The 20575-nt window shown below is 32.7% G+C and overlaps 1 protein-coding gene across 2 annotated transcripts; it reads left to right on the top strand.

Annotated features, from left to right (window-relative positions):
- Positions 1 to 594: 594 nt before the first annotated feature.
- LOC117243503 (solute carrier organic anion transporter family member 74D) lies at positions 595 to 15754 on the top strand. 2 transcript variants are annotated; one of them, XM_033511052.1, is made up of 8 exons: positions 595 to 807; positions 4273 to 4466; positions 8869 to 9294; positions 10390 to 10637; positions 11177 to 11447; positions 12008 to 12203; positions 13351 to 13949; positions 15229 to 15754. In XM_033511052.1, the coding sequence occupies exons 2-8, from the start codon at positions 4286 to 4288 to the stop codon at positions 15399 to 15401; spliced, it is 2094 nt and encodes a 697-aa protein (XP_033366943.1). In that variant the 5' UTR covers positions 595 to 807; positions 4273 to 4285; the 3' UTR covers positions 15402 to 15754. The 2 variants fall into 2 exon arrangements, with proteins under 2 accessions (XP_033366943.1, XP_033366945.1); XM_033511054.1 differs by having other exon boundaries at positions 622 to 807; positions 4278 to 4466.
- The last annotated feature ends 4821 nt before the right edge of the window (positions 15755 to 20575 follow it).

Raw genomic sequence — 20575 nt, 5'->3', positions numbered from 1 at the left:
TCGTAGTAGTCGAATTTATCATGCACCTACAAAATCGCATGAACTAAGAATTAAATCACGTTTGCCTTACCGGCCGAATATTAATCTACTCCAATCTATAGCCCGCTGATTTATCTTGTTTTATTTATATTAAAGATGACTAGCGTCAATGAGTTAAGTGTAGGTTGAGCTATATCAAAATGTGACGACCTGTATGCCAGTATGAAGCGCAATCGAAATTAAATTTAATCGCAGATTTTTGTGAATATCTCGGAAATGAAGAACGAACGACAGTTGCATGTATGCGAGAAAGTTGTTCAGAATGTTGGTTTTGACAACATATTTCAAGCTCATTGAAATCGGTGAGGTGTGCCCCTTCTCATTTCCTCAAACAAAGAAATAAGTGGAAAAGTTTGCTCGTTCAAACAATGAACGTTGGCCGTTGTATGTTTAGCATAGACTGCAACCAACCGTAGTTCAAGATACCTTTGGAATCGGTGCCAACTGGTCATCGTGGGTAAACATAATGAGATGTCAGCACCGGTGCTTCGTTGATAACGCGTCTTCTGAATGATGCCCCGTTTATTATTCGTTTTGATAGAGAAATATGTAGTAGGGGAGCATTGCCATTGACACAAGAGCGAGCCTCAGTTACCCCGCGTTTATTCGCGTAAACTAGAGCGCTCATAGCGCTCAGTGATTTTTTAGTTACTCGGCGGACGAGGGAGGTCACGAGCAAGGAAAGACTCGAGGATCGCGATCCATATAGGACTCGCGACCTGGAAGTCCTTCCTGAGTCCATGCGGAAGCACGTGGCCTAAGGTCAAGGTGAGACTAATAGAATTCTCGCGTGTTTTCGCTTTCTCTTGCATACTTTGTGCTCTCTGTTGTAAGTGCTAATGTTTCTATCAGGATCGCTTATTTTTCCACACTATTTTATTACACATTTAATCAATTGCTAAAATATCTTGCGAATTACATCGTACGTATATAAATGGTCATGTACTTCTATTGCAGTGCATACAAGCTTAGTTAAACGCATCTCACGGTTTTTTTATATACAATTTATAATATTATTTATACATTGTGTTTCATAAGAATATTGGATTTTTTGGGAAACAAAAATTCTATCGGTTATCATAGTAAGTAGATGATAGTATAGCGTCTACGTTCTTTATTCGTGTTCACGTAACTGTTTAAAAACAATGTAGCTTTGTCATTTTTACACATGACAGTCAAATATCTATCATTATTGTACTATGGTGTGCAATATTGTTCATTGGATTTATTTGGTACGTACAGTAGCTTCTTCGTACAATGACAATTTTAATCTTCCATCTTTTCATTTTGCTCTATTTGTCAATTCTTCCTCGCTCTAAATATTTCATTTGGCGGAATTTTCATCCTATTCTTTCATAAATATGTTACGTTGATCAACATTACTTTAAATTGATCGTTTTACTCTATAGATTGGTATAGAACTATCTTAGGTTATTACATTATATCATCTATTATATCATTATAACTATTATATCTATTATATCATCATGGACGTTTTTTGTCGACATTTACTTCCATTCACAACTGTTTACCGGTTTCTCGTACACCTATAGTTCTATTACGCGCATGTTTCGCATATAAAAATGTTCGTGCTTTTGATTAATAGCCGATGCCGGAAGCTCGTAACGTTTCACAATACTTACTAATTACAGTACATAGTCATCGTCATGGAGCCTGTATGAATTTCAGTGAATTTTATTGTTTTTGAGAACATCATCGTAACATTTAGCTTTTCTCAGTTGTATTTTCATTTCTCTCTTTCGATTCTTGTCTATTTAGCAGTTTTATCGCGAACGACGAACGTCAACTAAGCCTTGATAATTTTTGCACAAGCTTTTAATTGAAATCTTTGTTTTTACGTTGAACGTTGCTGGTACTGCGACTTCTTCTCACTCGCGAATATATCATAAAGTCAGGTCCGCGATTCTTTGCGTGCTTCTTGTGGCACGACGAGGCGGAAGTAACAATCGGCTGGAACTCCGTATTAATGCAGTCTCCGAGCGTCACAACGAAATCTATACCCAGTTAAATTGCAATTGCGTAATCATCTCAGGTGCCCGTGGCGCACTCGACAATTACCAAGGAAATCGTTAGTAAATAAATCCATTACATCGTTTGACTTTTTGACATTTGCATACATGAGACATACATATTACCTTTTTTTTTGCTGAAAAAAGTAATATTATAGTGATTCTTCTAACGGTTAGACGATGTTATATACGAATTTCGCTTTATCGCTTTATGCAACGAGATACGCATTCGCAGTATCTGAACATTTAGCAAACAAATTATTTGACAATATGAATTTCAGTTTGCAAAGTTGTTATCTTCCTTACGAATCGCGGATCTTTCTAAGAATGATTTGCGAATGCTATTATTGGACATATTTAATCACATTGAGCATTACTCTATTTTACTGTAATTTCTCATTAGATATTAAGTCTCACTTGTGCCTGCTTTTAACGTGTACGCTATGCGCGTATGTAACTTGCAAAATTTTCAGATATTTTACCAACGAACTTTTCATACGTTGAATTCATAATGTAAAATCAAACATACATTACACATATGTGGCGGTGATTACGAAAGTGACCTAAGTCAGGAATTTTAAAAAACGAGTTTATCGCTTATTCTGCGTTGTATTTATTTACATTACAATAATCTGGAAGAATTTCTGCAAGGTAGTAGAAATTGAATTGGATTGAATTGGTTGTTGCGCCGTTGAGCTGAATTCAGTTCGTGCGTCAAACGCAAAACTTTAATAATTTCTTCTTCAAAACACTTTCGTAATCACAGGCACGTATTTCTATGATTGATTTTATTTATTATCTTTCGTTAATCTTAATTTTGTAATTTCTTTCTAATCTCTTTCTAATGACAATTTCGCTGTATTTCAGAATTTTATTCACGGTCGATTAACAAGCATATCATAAAGCGATATCGCTCTTGCGTCGAAAGTGTCATTGATAAAATTGACTATGCTTATTTATGAACTTGATTCATGAAATTGCCTATTACAGAAAGGATAGGAACCATTGGTTATTCCAGCTATAAGATACTTACGAGTTGAGAAACTTTTTCAAAAATGTGTAAACTTGAAATATTACGAGGCGTAAGAGAGCTAGGATGTCGAAGCTTTTAGAGTGTTGCTTACTTTCCATGCGTATCATTATTTTAGTTCCTCCGCTCGTCAATTCTGTGTTGTCGCAATTAGACGATTTATTGAATATGAGAAAATTCATCATGAGTGGGGAATACATCTAAACATATCTAAAGATTTTTCAAAGTAGGTAATTTATTTATTTGAAACAGATTTGTTAACGCAGGAACATTCTGTTGTGACTTATATCCGAAAATTCGGACTAATCGTTACCAGAATGTAAGATTTGATGCAGCGAAATAGATAAAATCAACATTTGCACAAATACATTCGTCGAAACAACGCTTTGAATCATTGCGGCCACATAATTTATATGATAATACATATATTTATATGATAATGAAGAAGGATTAATGAAATGGTAATAAATGGAGCGACCGCTGCTAATCGTTAAATGATTAAAACGGTTTATAACGGTAGATAACAGACTTATCGCTGCTAAAGGAATTGTATGGAAGAGAGAAGTGTTCTATAGAGAAGTTAATGCAATTATTATAATTGACCTTGTTAGCTTTTTATTTCTATACACATATACATGTGGTTTATAGGCTCTTCATATTTGAAATTACGTTTAAACATGATGAACATGTTTTTCGTATCTTTGTCGAGACATATGATTTTCTTCTACTCAGGTCATACGATATAATAAACAGCAACAATTTTTTACATAGTTAAACAAAAATGATTTATATTAGTTGTTTGATAAGAAGAAGCAAAAATACATAAATTATTGTGATATTTGATGATTTATAGTAGTATGCCAAAGTATTAGTCTGTAATTTGCATCAGTAATAAAGATCTATCGTTATACCGTTATCAGAAAATTATTCGTTCTTTATTCTTCGTTTCTAATATCGATATTGGCACGATACTTTTGCAAGTTACTGTACAAAATGAAGAGCTTTTAACAGATTATAAGTGAAATACGATATGTATTTTATTCTTCGATCAGATTGTAATTAACAAGGTGTATGCTATATATCGTCATTACAATGTTGATAAGGAAATATTTTATAACAATTTTCTAAAATGTTCCAAAAAATTCGAAAAAATGAGATATGTGAATGTTACAGTGTAGTCGGAGGGATGAGCAAAGGTTGCGGAGTTTGTGGGATTTATCCCCGATGGCTACGAGATCGTGCTACCCCAAAAAATTTCATCGCCGTGTACGGGCTCCTCGGTACTGTACAGGCGATGGCCTTTATTTATATCGTCGTCACCCTCACAACCTTGGAAAAGAGATTTAAGATACCTAGTCGGACAACTGGTAAGAACCTTTTGACTTTATTAACTTGTCACCTTGTTTCGTTTACCTGTATAATCTGAATTATAATTATCGCCTTTGGAATAATATGATCGAACGTATCATATTAATTAATTCCAAGGTTTAAAATAAAAAGTAATATCTAAGATAGTTTATGATTATTCTCGTACTTCATCGAACGTTCTATTATCTCAAGGTATATGAGATATATTGTTGTTAAATAGATGTATGCAAGAAGTTAAAATAATAAGTGTTAAATTCGTTAAAGATTTACAGTCGCACCTGAAAGAAGTAAAAAATACTTAATTGATATAGAAGCTAAAATCAGGATAAAATATATTTTTCGATAACGCGTTAAATACAAGGAATGATGCAGATCTGAAAATATATTAAAGAAATCTAAGAAGAAATGTTATCGTTAACATAAAAGGGAACATAGAATATAAAACAACTTTTTTTATAAACTGTGTTTAATATGTCTTCCTTTCATATGAATATTCACTTGTATAAATTATGAATTGACGTATAATGTAGAAATATTTAAATGTTCCTTCCCTTGTCTCATATTCTCTGACGAACGTACAGTTTTTACTTGTCATTGAAATTTTATTACAATTTTCTATTATAAACGAATGGACTAAATTTATTAAGCTTCCAAAAAAGATATGAAGTTATAACAGAAATATTGATTCTAGAACCTATGCTGAATTATATTGTACTTTACAAGACTTTTTCAAATTTTACATCCTTTCGTTTTTCAATATCTTATGTATTAAGGACAAAATTTCAACAAATTCTACGTAAATAATTATATTTTCTCTGATTTTATGTTATCGTAAGGTGTATCACATAAAACCGACTCTTTCGTGCAACAATAATAAAATCTGTCCGAGATATAGGAAGCTGTGAACATTCGAGTATTTCGCGGTTCTTATTTTTACTGTGATTTCTCTCGTCACTGATACCGAGTAGCCAAGTGTTACGATTCTAGTCGTATTAAAGTACTTGGACTTGCATTTGCACACGTACACGCATTCGGCCCCGACGAAAGATAAATCGCGTGTCGGTGTGCGTTCGTCTAGTAAGTAGTGTCGCAATCATAGAAGTGAGAAATCTGTCGTTAGAATAACGAGTGCTGGATACTATAAAGACACACGAACATACTGTTATAGAATATGCTGTTTTCAAACAGCACTTTGAAAAGGACGATTAATTTTTAGGCCAAGATAGAACGCAGATGGATAAAAATTATCCTATACTATTTAAAAGTAATGTACGTATAATGCTCGAGCAAGCTGAGTTATAATTATTCGTAGTTGGATAATTCGAATACGTTATAAATTTCGAAAATCACTTTGTATTAGGTGAAATTTATTACTGATTTTTTATTGTTATTGTTGCTATTGCTTGATTTTATTGGACAAAGTTAGAAAGCGCATTAAATAGGTGCATAAAGAATTGCGAATTAGTAGACATTTGAAACCTGCTTCTGTGAAGCTTAGTATTAGTCAAAACCGTGTATGTGTAGATTTATTATATAGAACTGTTCCTGTCTAAACTTCGTCTAACGCTCATCGACTAATTACGCGTCGTCGTGCTCTGCCCCTACTACCGCTAATTTTCGTTACGATTCTTAGGTCATTTTAATTATTATAAAACTCTCGACCAAGCAATATGTCTCCGAAGAAATATACAGCGGTGGCTTCGTGCGCAAACTTTTAACCCACAAAGACATTGTGATAATAAAACAATTCTGATACGAAATAATCATCGTCTTCCTTCGCTATTTTATCAATTTCGATTTCGTCCCACCGTTAAAGTTGCTCCGCGTTTAACACGCGAAATCAATCAATGACAACGCGTCAACAATTCCTTTTCAATTATTCTTTATATTCAACCATAATTTTCTACTAAATAATGATATCAACATCATCGAATATAATTTTTAATTAATTTCCTTGAATATAGATTATTGGATTAATAGCAATAGGTGTCATATTATGCGTACGCATTATTTACGTGTCTTATATATATATATTGATTAGATGTTACATATATTACATTTTTTATTTTATCAAGAATGATTTAACAAAACAAAAATGTCCGATTCGCTTAAGAAAAGCCTTAGTAGTAATGAATATCGCGCAAACTTATTGCTGAGTCCACGTGTAATGATGTTAATCTAATTGACCTCGCTTTGATTTTTCAAATTAATCCTTTATTGTCATCTTCTTTTGTTCGAGTCTCACAATTGTATGATGCAAAAGAATCGAAGAACTCTCGTTTGTTTCGCTTGTCACCCTGGCTATTAACTGGCCCACCGATTGAAACATTATTTGCATCGTGGACACGCAATTGGATGAACATTAATTACGTGTTACAGCGGCTGCGTGAGAAATCGATACAACTCTTACGCACACGAACGTGTAGTATTCAGCCGGTGGACTTCGCGGTTTTACGAGGTCGGTGTTATTACGTTGATTCGATCGATCGATATCTGTACATATCCATTGGAGTTAACGATACAAACGATACGTTTTGTCGAATTCCGTGATTTTTTAGAAACGAAACAAATATTCCATACGACTAGGACGATGGATAATTAGACAAAATTCTATGCGAGGATCGTAGGAAATAAACAGACAGATTTTCCTGGTTTTAATACCATCAGTTATGTAAAAAAGAGTACTTGATGTAATATAAGTACATAACTTAATATAACACAGTCGAAAATGAGAATAATATGTCTAATTTAGGAAGATAATATATTGACAAACAGTTGATAAATTCACTCGGTTTCCTGAAAAAGTGAGAATATTTCTCTGTTTCATTTAATATTTTTGGAACGTTCTGGAGGATAGCAAGAATTTAATGCCAAAACGAAATAGAATAGTGTCTTCTTTATTTTAAAATTATTATAACAATAAACAATAAAATTGTTCTATTATTGTAAAGTTGCTCTTCTATAAGAAAAGACTAAAAATGCGATTTATACATTTGTGTTCTTTCGTTGAAGTCTCCATATTATAATATTATCATTAATTTCAATAAATCAATGAAATGTATAAAATAAAGAAGAAGAAATATTAGTAGTCGTGGTTAGGATTTACAGAATCATACTAATGTCCAGCTTAAAAAAAAAATATTATTTCCATTGGCGTATGTGGTTAATCTTTATGATTTGATATTATGGTTCAAAAAACGCAGCTTTTTGATCAAAGTACAGTTATTTAACACTTGATAGACATGAAAAATATCAATTATTATTTTTGATTTGATTGTTTTCTATGGATAAGATGATATACAGATGTATGAGAGATGTATGATTTTTTGACATCTTGCAAATATTCAGATTAATCGTTCTCCACAGTCTACATAGTTTGTATCTTAATGTTTTATGAATACATATTATGCTTAAACTGAAAGTAAACTCTATACAGTAATTTAATTAGTTACATTAATGCTTTTAATTTTTTAACTTTATTTTTCTGTTGCATCAACTCGTTTCGGTGATTAGTAACTACATTAATTTACACAACTAAACATTATATTACATTAATTTACATAGGCAAACATAGATATTACGTTAAATTAAACGAAGAATTCTGACATGTATCAAGAGAATTGTAATACTTTGTTTTAAATATTTTGGAAAAATTTAGCATTTCGTAGTTGCAACGTCTATTATTTATACGACAAATCGTTTGAAATAATATTCTCGTAATAATCATTTCTTTTAATAATCTCTCATAATAATCATTTGAGTACAATATTCATCTGATCCTTCAACGTATTGAGAAATTTGTTTAACTAATCATTTTTCGGAGATTTTAAGCAATTCTTCTCTAGAAATGCAGATTCCACAAAGAGCATTTATCAACATCTTTAAGCGGTGGCTATATTTGCAAAAATATCTATAATGAACTCGGTCCGTTTAATTTAATTAATAGAAGATCGCGAAATTCAACAAACTGTTTCTTCTGTATAATGTACCGATATAAGATATAAATTAATTAAAATAATTAATTACAAAATCATTATAATTAATATCTTATAAATTATTTACAATAATTTCGAAACTTTTCGAAACGTTTCCTTGTAACTTTGATCGGCTATATGCTAAACTAATCTTCATTTCGTCTTATCATAATTTGATACTTTTCTATTACAGAGAGTAGAATAATTCAACCTACTAAAGTTTTGTTTTAATATGATGTTGATTGAATTTACAATTTTGAGCTTCGTACACAATAATATACGATATACATAAACGTGTGTTTACACAATCACGTGCGATAATTGTCATAAATAAAAATCAAGCATTGTTCCCATTGCATCTCTTCTTATACCACGAAATAAGAAATAGTCACGTCACATGAATTTATTTGAACCGAATTTATTTCAGGATTAATCCTTTCTGGCAATGAGATCTCTCAAATTTTATCTCTGATATTAACCTACTACGGAGGTTCTGGTCACCGTCCAAGATGGATCGCGGTTGGTGTCGGTCTTAGTGCCTTCTCGTGCCTAGTCCTCGCTCTTCCACACTTCTTGTACGGACCAGGACGAGATGCTTTGGCATTAACGAAGGAGTACCTTGACCAAACTCTGCTGAACGCAACCACAATACCCCAAGATCTAGCAATTTGTCCACGCGTCATCAAACCAGACCATTGCGACGAGGAAACGCTCTTGGACGTCAGCATTCTTCCACGACTCTTGGTCTTCCTCTCTCAGTTTATCCTTGGAATCGGTACCACTCTCTATTACGGTCTTGGTCAGACGTACCTGGATGACAATACCAAAAAGAAGAATACTCCGATGCTTCTAGGTAAATATTTATTCTATGTAAATATTTATTGATATAAGCGAACCACGGATATTTATGCAAACTTATATTTTTATGAATATAGCGAAAAAGGTGGAACAGAGATAAAATGAAAGATTATTTTATCTATTATATAAGACAACGAGTACCATATTTTGGATACTATATATGTATACTGTATATTATTTGCATTGTGTGCATTTATGCAGCTTAAAATTTCTGTTTTGTTATTTGGTAAGCTTTTTATTTTCAAATTTAATTTTTGATATTCAAATAGTAAATGTATGTATAATAGTAATATATATGAATTGTAAAAGATGCCTTTGACATGCGTGTTTTAACAGGTAATTTGAATTTATAATCGGTTGATTTCATAGGAAGGTAGTAAGTACTGCTTCTAATCATCGATTTATCATTAATTTGTACACGCTGATCAGACTCAAATAGTGTATCTATACAAGGTATTATAATGTAATGTATTAAAGTTTCATACTTTAATGTACGTGTAAATGTAAATAGATCGCCAAATTCTACAGTTATTCAGGGTTAAGATTATTGATTTAGATGCGTGGGGAGAAAGTTCCAAGATGTTAAGCTATAAATATTTTTTTTTCATCTAAATGCAACTACTAGCTAATCTTAAAACATTAAAAAAGAGAACTTTAATAATATCTATAAATAAAGCTTGAAGAAACTCTCTCCCCCTCTGTTGCTTTTAATAAATATTTACCAAATATTTCGTTTACCAAATAATCTTAGCAGTCAACACAGTATAGGTACAAACATAAATTCTTTATTTTACTGGGAATCAATCTTGCATGGTTGATAATTTTATTTACTCGATTTTGAATCTTTTTAATTCTATTTTGAAACAAATTTTAGGAAGCTCAATTATTATATATTTTCATTTAATATTATAATTAATGTTATTCAAGTTACATACAATTCGTAAACTCTAAAAGGCTCGAACATATATGTTCCAATTTAATTAATAGAAATAATGAATAATTATTTTTTTATTATTAATTGCCCAAATATCTGCGCCATGTACGATTTATAGAACACAAGAATATTAATTTTTATTTAATCTTTATCCAGGTTTCACCTTTGCTCTGAGAACTGTTGGGCCAGCAATAGGATTCCTACTGGGTTATGGTTGTCTCAGTTTGTACATAGATCCCAGTCTACATCCTGTGATTACAAAGAAAGATCCACGCTGGTTAGGTGCATGGTGGCTCGGTTGGATTATTCTAGGCGCCACTATGGGCATGTTCGCTATTCTAATAGCAATGTTTCCACGAAATCTACCGACAGAAACAAATACTGCAATCGACACTGCCAAGAAGGTGAAATATGATTAATACTATAGAATTTATCGTTCAATGCATAGTACGAATTTAATGCAATATATAGTTTGCTTACCTTGCAATGTCTACATATGCAGCTTACGTATGCACAGAAACGTATCGATAATGTTGAAATCTTCCAAGTTGAATTGTGCAATATACAATGATGTAATTATGTATTCGTGATACAGCTAAAGGAGCAAATTGTTGTTTTCATAATAGCTATTTTAGATAAAAATATGGACAATTTCAAAGTGACGTGTAAAATAATAATCGTAATGGTTGCAACGGTAAAGTTTTACTAAAGATTTCTGATTGCCCTTAATAATAGAATTTTACAACATCATATCTTCACTCATACGTCTAGTAGATAAGCGGAAATATCAACAGGAAAATTAACTAATTGAATTACTTGCTATATTTTCTGTATAGGTATACTTTGAAATATTTGATCACATTTTATATGTACGTCTTTCACATATATTCACACGTCTTTCTTTTAGTCGAGAATTTAATGATACTTTATGCATTTTTTTCAGGATGGTAGTATTCCATTGAAATTGCACCTAACTGTGCAAGAGCAATACATGAAGCCGATGGAACCAACAAAGTCTTTAGAAAGTGAATATATTCCAACTATGCGTGAATTTCCGAAAGCGATGATGAGGTTGCTAACAAATTGGCTGTTAACTTTCAATAACCTAAGCGGAGTGTTTTACGTGTTAGGTGCTTCGGCATACATAACATTTTTGGCGAAATATCTTGAGGTTCAATACAGCACATCTGCTGCTGGTGGTACTGTGATTGCAGGTGTGTCACTTGAAAAAATTACGTCCTGAAAATAACTGTTGTTAGTTATTTAACTCTTTCAGGATTGAATCTTTCTTTGATTGTGTAGACGAGATTTTTTATTAATAATAAAAGCACGATTTTCCTGATGTCTTTGTAAAGAAGACACGACGTATTAAAATGTATCAAATGTATCAAATACTGTGCATTAGAATGTAAAGATCGGATTGTCGACAATGAATTTATTGTTTAACTCATTGGCATGCAGTCGTCTGCCAAAGTTTGAAACGTTGTGTAATTTAATTCTTGGTTGTTCAACAACTCGATATATAATATTTTGCAGACTGTATTTCTTTCTAACTGTTGATTATTAAGGATAATAGTGATTTTGTTTGAGAAAAAATAATATATAACAGAAACTTTTAATGTAGAAACGATTGGTATGCCAATTGATTAATTGATAATTTATTAATGCACAGTGTTGCGTATATGTAAACATCAGTCCTGTAAGGGTTAAAGCAATTGATTACCAAAGTATGTAATTCCTCAAAGCTATTAAACATAAGATTTTATATTTTAAGGTCCGATATCGCTTGTTGGTATGGTACTAGGATTTCTGCTTTCTGGATTAATCATTAGCAAATTTAAACCTGGTCCTAGACCATTGTTAGCATGGAATGTGTTTGTCGGTATTTGTTTCGTCGCTGGTCAGATACTCTTTATATTTCTTGGTTGTTCCGATACTGGCATTCAGGGTCTCAACTTAGAGACTATGCAGTGAGTACGTTTTCTTGCTTATAGAACATTGTTTACATTACTCTCAGATTATAAATAAAAGCTTCGTTATAAATAAAGGAAAGTGGAAAAGTACAATTTCATGAAGCCGTCACTAAGAATAAAGTAATGTGTAAAGGAAAGTAACATAAGAAAGAACCTATAGATTGATTTATAAGGAATTAAGTTGTAAATTCATTTGTAAATTTTTGTGTTGAAAATGTGATAATTTTATTATTACTCCTGTATTTCTCAAAATCTTGTAATATAGTAGTGCTCTAATATGCAACAAGATAATTGTAAATAATTATGAATAGAATCGCTTTATTATGTTAACATAAAAATGTATACTGATAGAAATAATTAGTATTTGAATTATTCTTAGTAAAGAGCATTACATACTCTAAAAATCATCGGTTAAAACATTTCTTTAGGTTTTATTATACTTCTCTGTTAACGTAAGTTATTATTCTTTTTTAATATGTAGAGCGCTGTTTATACAATTTAATGTGACTTTTACGTATTCTACATGAGTTACAGTGTCTTGAAGTTACATATATTAAAAACATTAAATGCTAGGTCCAAGGAATATATTTTAGGATCATGTGCGCATTCGTCGTGTACAAATTATTAGAAAGTATAAAAATTATAATTTTTCGGAACTTCTGGATAACTGTTTGCTGTATTATTTGATATACATGAAATTACATAGTGTAAATCGATATTGAAGCTAAAATTTGATAAGTACATAGTTAATTTCTCTAGCTACTTTTATTGAAGAATGTAATTCCTATAAGTTTCTAATTTCTTCATTGCAATATAAATAATAGAACAGACGACTATATATGAAAACAAGTAAATTATTAACATATATTTATGATATTATAATTTTTTCTAAAATTTTCACAATATCTTCTCTACTTAATTATGCATTATTTGTACTTACTGTAATTGATTTGTACTTGATACTATGACATATCCTTTATGTATTTAAATATGATATTTAATACACGGTAAACTTTCATACTTATTATACGTATACTAACATTATAAATCAGTTATACATTGCTGTGAAATTGTTATCTAACACCTTTATATTACAATGTTGTATCGATACGAATAAAATTTAGTTAATTCATTTTTGTTACAGGATGAACCTAACATTTAGTTGCAACACCGACTGTAACTGCGATGGCGTTAAATATTCTCCAGTCTGTCATGTATCATCGAAGACGACCTTTTTCTCTGCTTGCCATGCTGGTTGTCGAACAATAATTAACGACAAGGAATTTGGAAACTGCAGTTGTCTTCCTTTACTGAGCACGCCAGATCTCGAAAGTCATTTCGGATACACTACCGATTACAATCCGAAGAATCAATCGATCTACGTGAACGATCCACATGCGATGAATTTTGACAAAGTCAGAGCTGGTCCATGCACGAATGACTGCAGCCGCCCTTATCTTTTGTTCACGGTGCTCACTTGTGTCATACAAACGTTAGCGTGTTCCGGAAAAATCGGCAACGTGCTGGTCAATTATCGCAGCGTCGAGAAGAAGGATAAAAGCTTCGCGCAGGGTATTACGCTGATGATCATTTCCTTGTTTGCGTTGATACCGGGCCCGATTATTTACGGAGCCATTATTGACTCGACTTGCTTGATTTGGGAGGAGTCCTGCGGAACCAAAGGAAACTGCTGGTTCCACCATGGAAGAAACTTCCGGTATTTAGTTAATATAACGTCAGCAGGTAAGTGTTTATTAGTAGTAATTCTACAGTGTATTATAAATTGTCTTGATTAAGTGGACAACAGAGGGATAATCCAATTTGTCGAATATTCAGTCGAAACGGAGACAAAAAGTATTATATTTAGAAGTTACATGCTTTTAGTAAGAAAAGATTTGACACATGTGGAAAGTGAAATGTAATAAATAGATTAGTATAGCGTAAAATAAGGTGGAAACGAAAACTAAGTTGCTTAAAAATAAAATTTTATCTTCGAGACAGTTGATTTCCAGAATGTGCAATATGTCAGAAGGGTACGTACGCACTTAACTCTAATATCGATAAACTAATAGAAACTAGTAGCTCATATCAATAACAAGCTTATTATTAGTAATAGCATAGTAAGTGGTAAACTGCAACGTTAACCATGTTTGTAAATGTAAGCACATTTAGAAAGAAAGATGTATACTAAGGCCCACCAAATCATTAATTACACGTATAAATTTCAAAAACTGATTTTCTCGAAAATGAAGTCTTATTAGAAAAGTTTTATTTTCGCTCTTGATTTATGTCTTTTTTTAAATTGTGCCTGTTTGAGAGTACTATGTTAGACTTTACGGTGCAGCTTATAGGAAAAGATATACTGTGTCAAATTTTTTCAACTTCCCTCAACTCAAACGCGTTTCAATTTTTACAACAGGAATGCTAAATAAATATTTATGATATATGTATAAAATTAGAAAAAGGATAAAGCCTGATTAAAATTATATCAAACATACTGATGTGTACCATACGAAAATAATTGTAACGTACACGTCTCCCTGTTATGTATATCGGAATACAGGAGTTTCTATCATACTCAGGGAAGTATCATAAAACATTGATTACATTATTACCTATTACAAAATAATGTAAATACAATAGTAGATTCGAATGGTAGCAAATAAGCGATAAAGAAGTTTAAAATTTTTATCTTATCTCGTCTGGGTGGAACTTTAAAAATATACCGTTACGGTGTAAATTATACCACATGTAGTGACATAACGATTCGATGCTGATCCAATTGTAAACTTTCGATTGTTAATAATTGGGCAAGCCTGATATCACAAATTAAATAATTTTTTTAAATAGAACAAATTAAATATCATCAAATGTTATTAGAAATTAGCATAGTTTTTCATTCATACGTTTTATCTTATTCACGTCGAAGATGTGGTTAATCTTCGTTGTACATATTGAACTTTTAGCGATCTCGTCATGGAAGTACTTTGTTATTGCACGACAATGTGTTTTCTTTTTTTAGGATTCTCCATAATAGGAGTGTTTTTCGATGCAGCGGTTTGTTATCTCGGGAAGAATTTGGATCTTTACGGCGCCCAAGAAAGCGACAGACACTGCGAATTTATTCGAGAAGACGAGGCGTCACAAACTGCCGACGGTGAGAAGAAGAAAGAAATGAACGGAAATGTAAACTAAAAGACGAGCAATAATCGTTTCTATCGATTACAAGTCAAAATGTTCCACGTAAAACACTAGGTTTTATTCGTTGTTATGTAAATTAAAAAAAATTCCATACTCAATATCGACGATTAGAATGATATTATTTTACATATCAAATTGCATAGGGGTATCTTTAATAAATTTCACGTGTCCTATCGAATAGTTAGTTAGAAAGATCGACTGTAAATTAAAGTAAAATTTAAAGCATTTAAATAATGTTGATGTTTTTATCTTTTTTAAATTACATTCCAGACTGTTAAAATATTTGCACGACTGTACAGCGTTATTCCTATCTATTTGTAAATAAAACATGAGTTTTTATTAAATTTCTGATCGTGTATGATCTTTCTTTTGATCGTTAAATGTTCTTGTGCAAGTAAATATTAAAAACTGATTTTCGAGGAAAATCGGGCTTTCTTCGTTAAATCTATGGCAAACAAAGTTATAATACTCGACGAGACAGAAACGTTTGATCGAACTGAACTCAAAACAACCAGGTATGTATATTTTGGCGTCAAATGCGTTGTTCCTTTGTAACAGTTAATCATATTCATTAAAAAGCGAGTTGCATAAAAGTAATGCTAACGTACAATGATGTATAACGAAATAATTAATAAAATATATTTTATCAAACTTTTATAAACTTATAATATATTTTCAATATATAAATTTTAACAGTAGGTTGTTTAAACTATATCAATCAATTAGCATTAATAATGTAATATTATGTGGCAAACGAGTTAATTGTAAAACTATTATCATTTCCAGCACAATGTAATGGTTTCCAACTTATATATATTACTTATAACTTAGAAAAAGACATTTAGGCTCTATAAATATCCTATGATTTACGTCTAATCCTTGTACAACGAAGCCCGGGCTAGTTTTACTTGGAAATATACATATCAATAGCTCACGAAAGTATTTAGATTCATAGACTCTGTTCTCGAATATGTCATGTGTGTTATGTAAAAGATTTTGTATGATATATGACATGATACAAGCAACAAAATCACACTGGTAAAATTCGAAACAAATCGGAAAATGTATATAGAAGTTGCACGATATTTCTTGAAAACACACTTCACGAAGGTGACGAAATTATTTAAACAATCGATTTTCTATTATATTAATTAATTTAGAGCGAACACCTTTAGCATTAATTATATGTTTATAGCAATTATTCACGCTATATATTAAATATTTTTTATCACTACAACGATAATCGTGTTTCACAATAACGCTAATGGAAAAAGTTTTGTACAACACACGAAATATATTCACAAAAATTTTCTATAATACGTGTCGTGAACCGTTGTACATGAACGACTGTATTTTTTCATCCCTTAATATGCAATTTTCATCGACTTAAGCAGTCAAAACTGCGCGATTTTTTTAACGAAATTGCTTATATAGATAATAACATATTGTTTTATAATTCTAACGTCATATCTTACGTTCTTAATACAATAAAATGCAAAATAAAAAACAGAAAGTGAAGAAAAAGCGGCGCTTTTATGAATAAGAAAATGATTTGTCAAAAATCGTGTATTGGCTGAGCTCATGTCTCACGCGAGCATAAGCGTCAATTTAATTGTCACATAGAGGTAGAAAAGGGGTAATCTCCGCTGAGCAACGATTGAATAAGAAAGTATGTTATATATTCACAAAAATGTACTAAATATCTTTAAGCAACAATTTTAATAAACCATGCAGATCACTGGTAACGCAGCTGAGTTCGTCACCGGCGAACAGGGTAAGAAATGTTTACTTGATCGAGCGTATTTGAAATTTCGTTATACGATAAACGAAGATCGTCCCCTTGGAGCAGTCCGATGGTTCGTAATGGTTTCGTTAAATCGCCCGCAAATAGGCCGTAATGCTCACAGGGAAGAAAGGGGTTTCGACTGGCTGTATGAAACAGGAAAAAAAAACGGAAAGTAAACTTAAATCGGGCGATCGACGGTTTCAGCTGATTCGCCGCTCAACGACAGAGGAAGGAAAGCGTTTGGGAAGGGGGTAAGGTCTGAAGGCTTGTTTTCAGACTTCCATCCTAAATTCTCGGGGGTCGAGGCTCGTGCAGAGACCTCCGCTAGTCAAAGGATTACAAACCCGCGAGCCCGAAAGTAAAAAGGGAGTTTCTGTTTGAGAGCCTTTTAATTTTTAAGCCCAGACAGACAGAGGCAGAAGGCCTAGCCGCGTAATGAATTCCGCGACGTCTTCGTGACGTCAGGTCGTCTCTATCGATCGCATCCTTAGACACGCTCCTGGAGGATGCGCTTTGGCATTACCGGAGGATTAAGTGCCCTGCCTTACTCCACCGTAAATAAAGAAAAATCACGACTACGATGGTCGCTCGTCGCTCGACCACGCGCTCCCCTCGGGATCCGCTTGCTTCTCGACCTTGTCTCTGATTCGGTGTTTCTTGTAGGAGAATTTCTTGCTCGCCGAGTACCACGAACCGTGGCGATTGTCGGCTATATCGTTCCACGCGACCTGATCACAGCCGAGGTGAATGGCTAGCAAGAAGATTTGAATAAACCTCACACATGCAAAAACACGCAACGTTAACAGTTATTTTAATCTAAATATCGGTTTTGGTAACGTAACGTTGCCAAGAAGTACTCGCTTTTCTTATCGCCTCTTTATTTTGAGGCCCAATTTATTCTTAAAATATGAATTATCGCATAATTTGTTAAAGTCTCTGTTACGTTTTAATGCTTCGTTAAGGATTCAGTGATGCATTCGATGATTAAAGGGGCTGCTATAATTAGCAGGCTGTTCAATTTTCCAGTAATTTCAATAAACAAACAAAAACCAACTTGAAATCAATCAGAATGAAATAGCTTCTTGAATTTTAGTATAAATTCATGCTTAACTAATATTTGTAGTATATATATTGATCGTCTAAAAAATCTTTGATCGTCTAGGAATGCTATAATAATAAATGGAAAATTTTGCAGAATAGCAGTTAGAGGACAATCGAATGTGATCGGTTTCTTAACTTCGAAAGCGTTAATGTTTACATCGCTCGAATGTTTGCCGTGCTATTTGTAATCACGATATATTGACGAAACCGAGAACAATCGATAAAACGAATATGTGACACTTGGATTTGTATGAAATACGAAATCACGTATCGCGATACAACTGATACAGTTGTTACGACCGAAGATAAAACGACTAGTAGAAGTTGAACATTTTTTATCAATGCCGGCCGTTCGAAAGCACGCGAACGCGTTACCGTGAATGTACGGGTCGGCTTCGTATTAGGAAGTTTTGTCGTTGTGTGTACACGGTGCATTGTGCATGACCCTGACCCATCTTTCATATAGACCTCATCAACGTCTTCTGAGTCGAGGTATAGTCTGATCTAGACTAACGTCGACAATATGCATTGAACGAGGATAGAGGTATGCGGCGCGGCTTACCGGAAGCGACCGGTTTCAACCGTCGTCTTGCTATTTCTAACCTGCATTTCTTTCTTAATATTGGTCGAAACACGTTTCGTTTATATATAAATCGATTTCTTTCGCTATCTTCCAGAAGATTTTATTTGATTTCTGGTCGGACATCTCAGACCATAACTGAGATAAATATAAAGGATTACCGACATGACAATTCGATAAATTTAATTACAGGCGATATATGTGATTTCCCTTATATTCAGTTATTTTATTACATTGTTACAATATGTAATTATCGTAATTACTGTATAACATAATACAATACGCATGTTGTATACGTATATACAGGGTGGTTGGTAACTGGTGGTACAAGCGGAAAGGGGGTGATTCTACGCGAAAAAAGAAGTCGCAAATATAGAACAAAAATTTTTCCTTTGAGGCTTTGTTTTCGAGGAAATCGACTTTGAATTTTCGCTCGGTACGCCAGCGGTACGTTATAACGGATCACACTGTAGATCGTTGTCTCGATGGAAAAATTAAAAAAAAAAGAGAAATTAAAAAAAATTTTTTTATTCTATATTTTCGACTTCTTTTTTCAAGTAGAATCACCCTCTTCTCGCTTGTACCACCAGTTACCGACCACCCTGTATAATTATATTAAATTATATTTTAAATGGTTGGCCCATAAGGCTATGTGTAGAAGAGGCTATGTGCACGAAGAACAGTCAGCATATAAAGTGCATACACAGAGTTACATCTAATACGAAATCAAAGACTCACAAACGCAGCGTTGATTAAAACAGAGAATAAATATAAATAAATATAATAAATATATAATAATAAATGTAATATATATATATATATATATATATATATATATAATAATAAATATAATATTCAACGTATAATAAACGAAATAAGTGAAAGTAAAAGATTTACAAAATTAATCGAGCAGGGGAACAATTTTGCAAGAGCTATCAATATATTTATTCGCATTTATGTCGGCAAAAGTATGCAAGGAATAGAAGGCCATTCGCCCTCGAGAAAAACGACGATTAGCATTAACTGTGGGTAATAATAATGATTCTAATACAGCTCGTCCGGCCTTGATTCTTCTATTCTACGAATGCTGCGTAATTTAGCGACGCAAGTGGGTTGTAGCGTTCAGCGCGTCTAACAAAATTTGTCAATCTATTAGACCGATTCTCCAGGCTCTTGCTTTTTAATTTACCAGATCAGCCGCACAATACGAACATTCTTATTGTGACGCGACCGCAACGTGATTAATACGTTTTCCTTACAATCGTCTTCGTCATTTATTAGAAAATTTTCGATTTAACGATTCCAAAAAAAGGAAAAAAGTATTAGACGTCGATGCTTCTCCGTTTAACGGACAAAACTGGTATTTTAAGATTGTATCTACGTTTGAGACGAGAAATAAAAGTATCAACTGTATTTCTGCAATTTCAAGGGAACGATGTTGAGGGATTAGAATTCTGTTGAAATAGGTTATATATAATACTGATTTACAAGTTCTGCTCTTGATTTGTCTCGTTTGTCATATGTTTGACGGGAAAGAGATCTTGTATTCGAAAGGTTATCTTAAATTACGTCAATTACTTTATTTTGATTAATCTCATAAGATTTGTCAATGCGTTAAATTTACCGAAAGAATGAATTGTGCTTTTACGACCGTTTACTTTTCCTAAATACGGTGCCAGAAAGATAGTAGTAATTAAAAGT

This window comes from Bombus vosnesenskii, unplaced genomic scaffold (genome assembly GCF_011952255.1).
Source record: "Bombus vosnesenskii isolate JDL3184/JDL3185 unplaced genomic scaffold, Bvos_JDL3184-5_v1.1 scf7180000013266, whole genome shotgun sequence".
Classification (NCBI taxonomy): domain Eukaryota; kingdom Metazoa; phylum Arthropoda; class Insecta; order Hymenoptera; family Apidae; genus Bombus; species Bombus vosnesenskii.
Note: the sequence above shows the minus strand (reverse complement) of the source record. Positions and strands in the feature narration are given on the sequence as shown.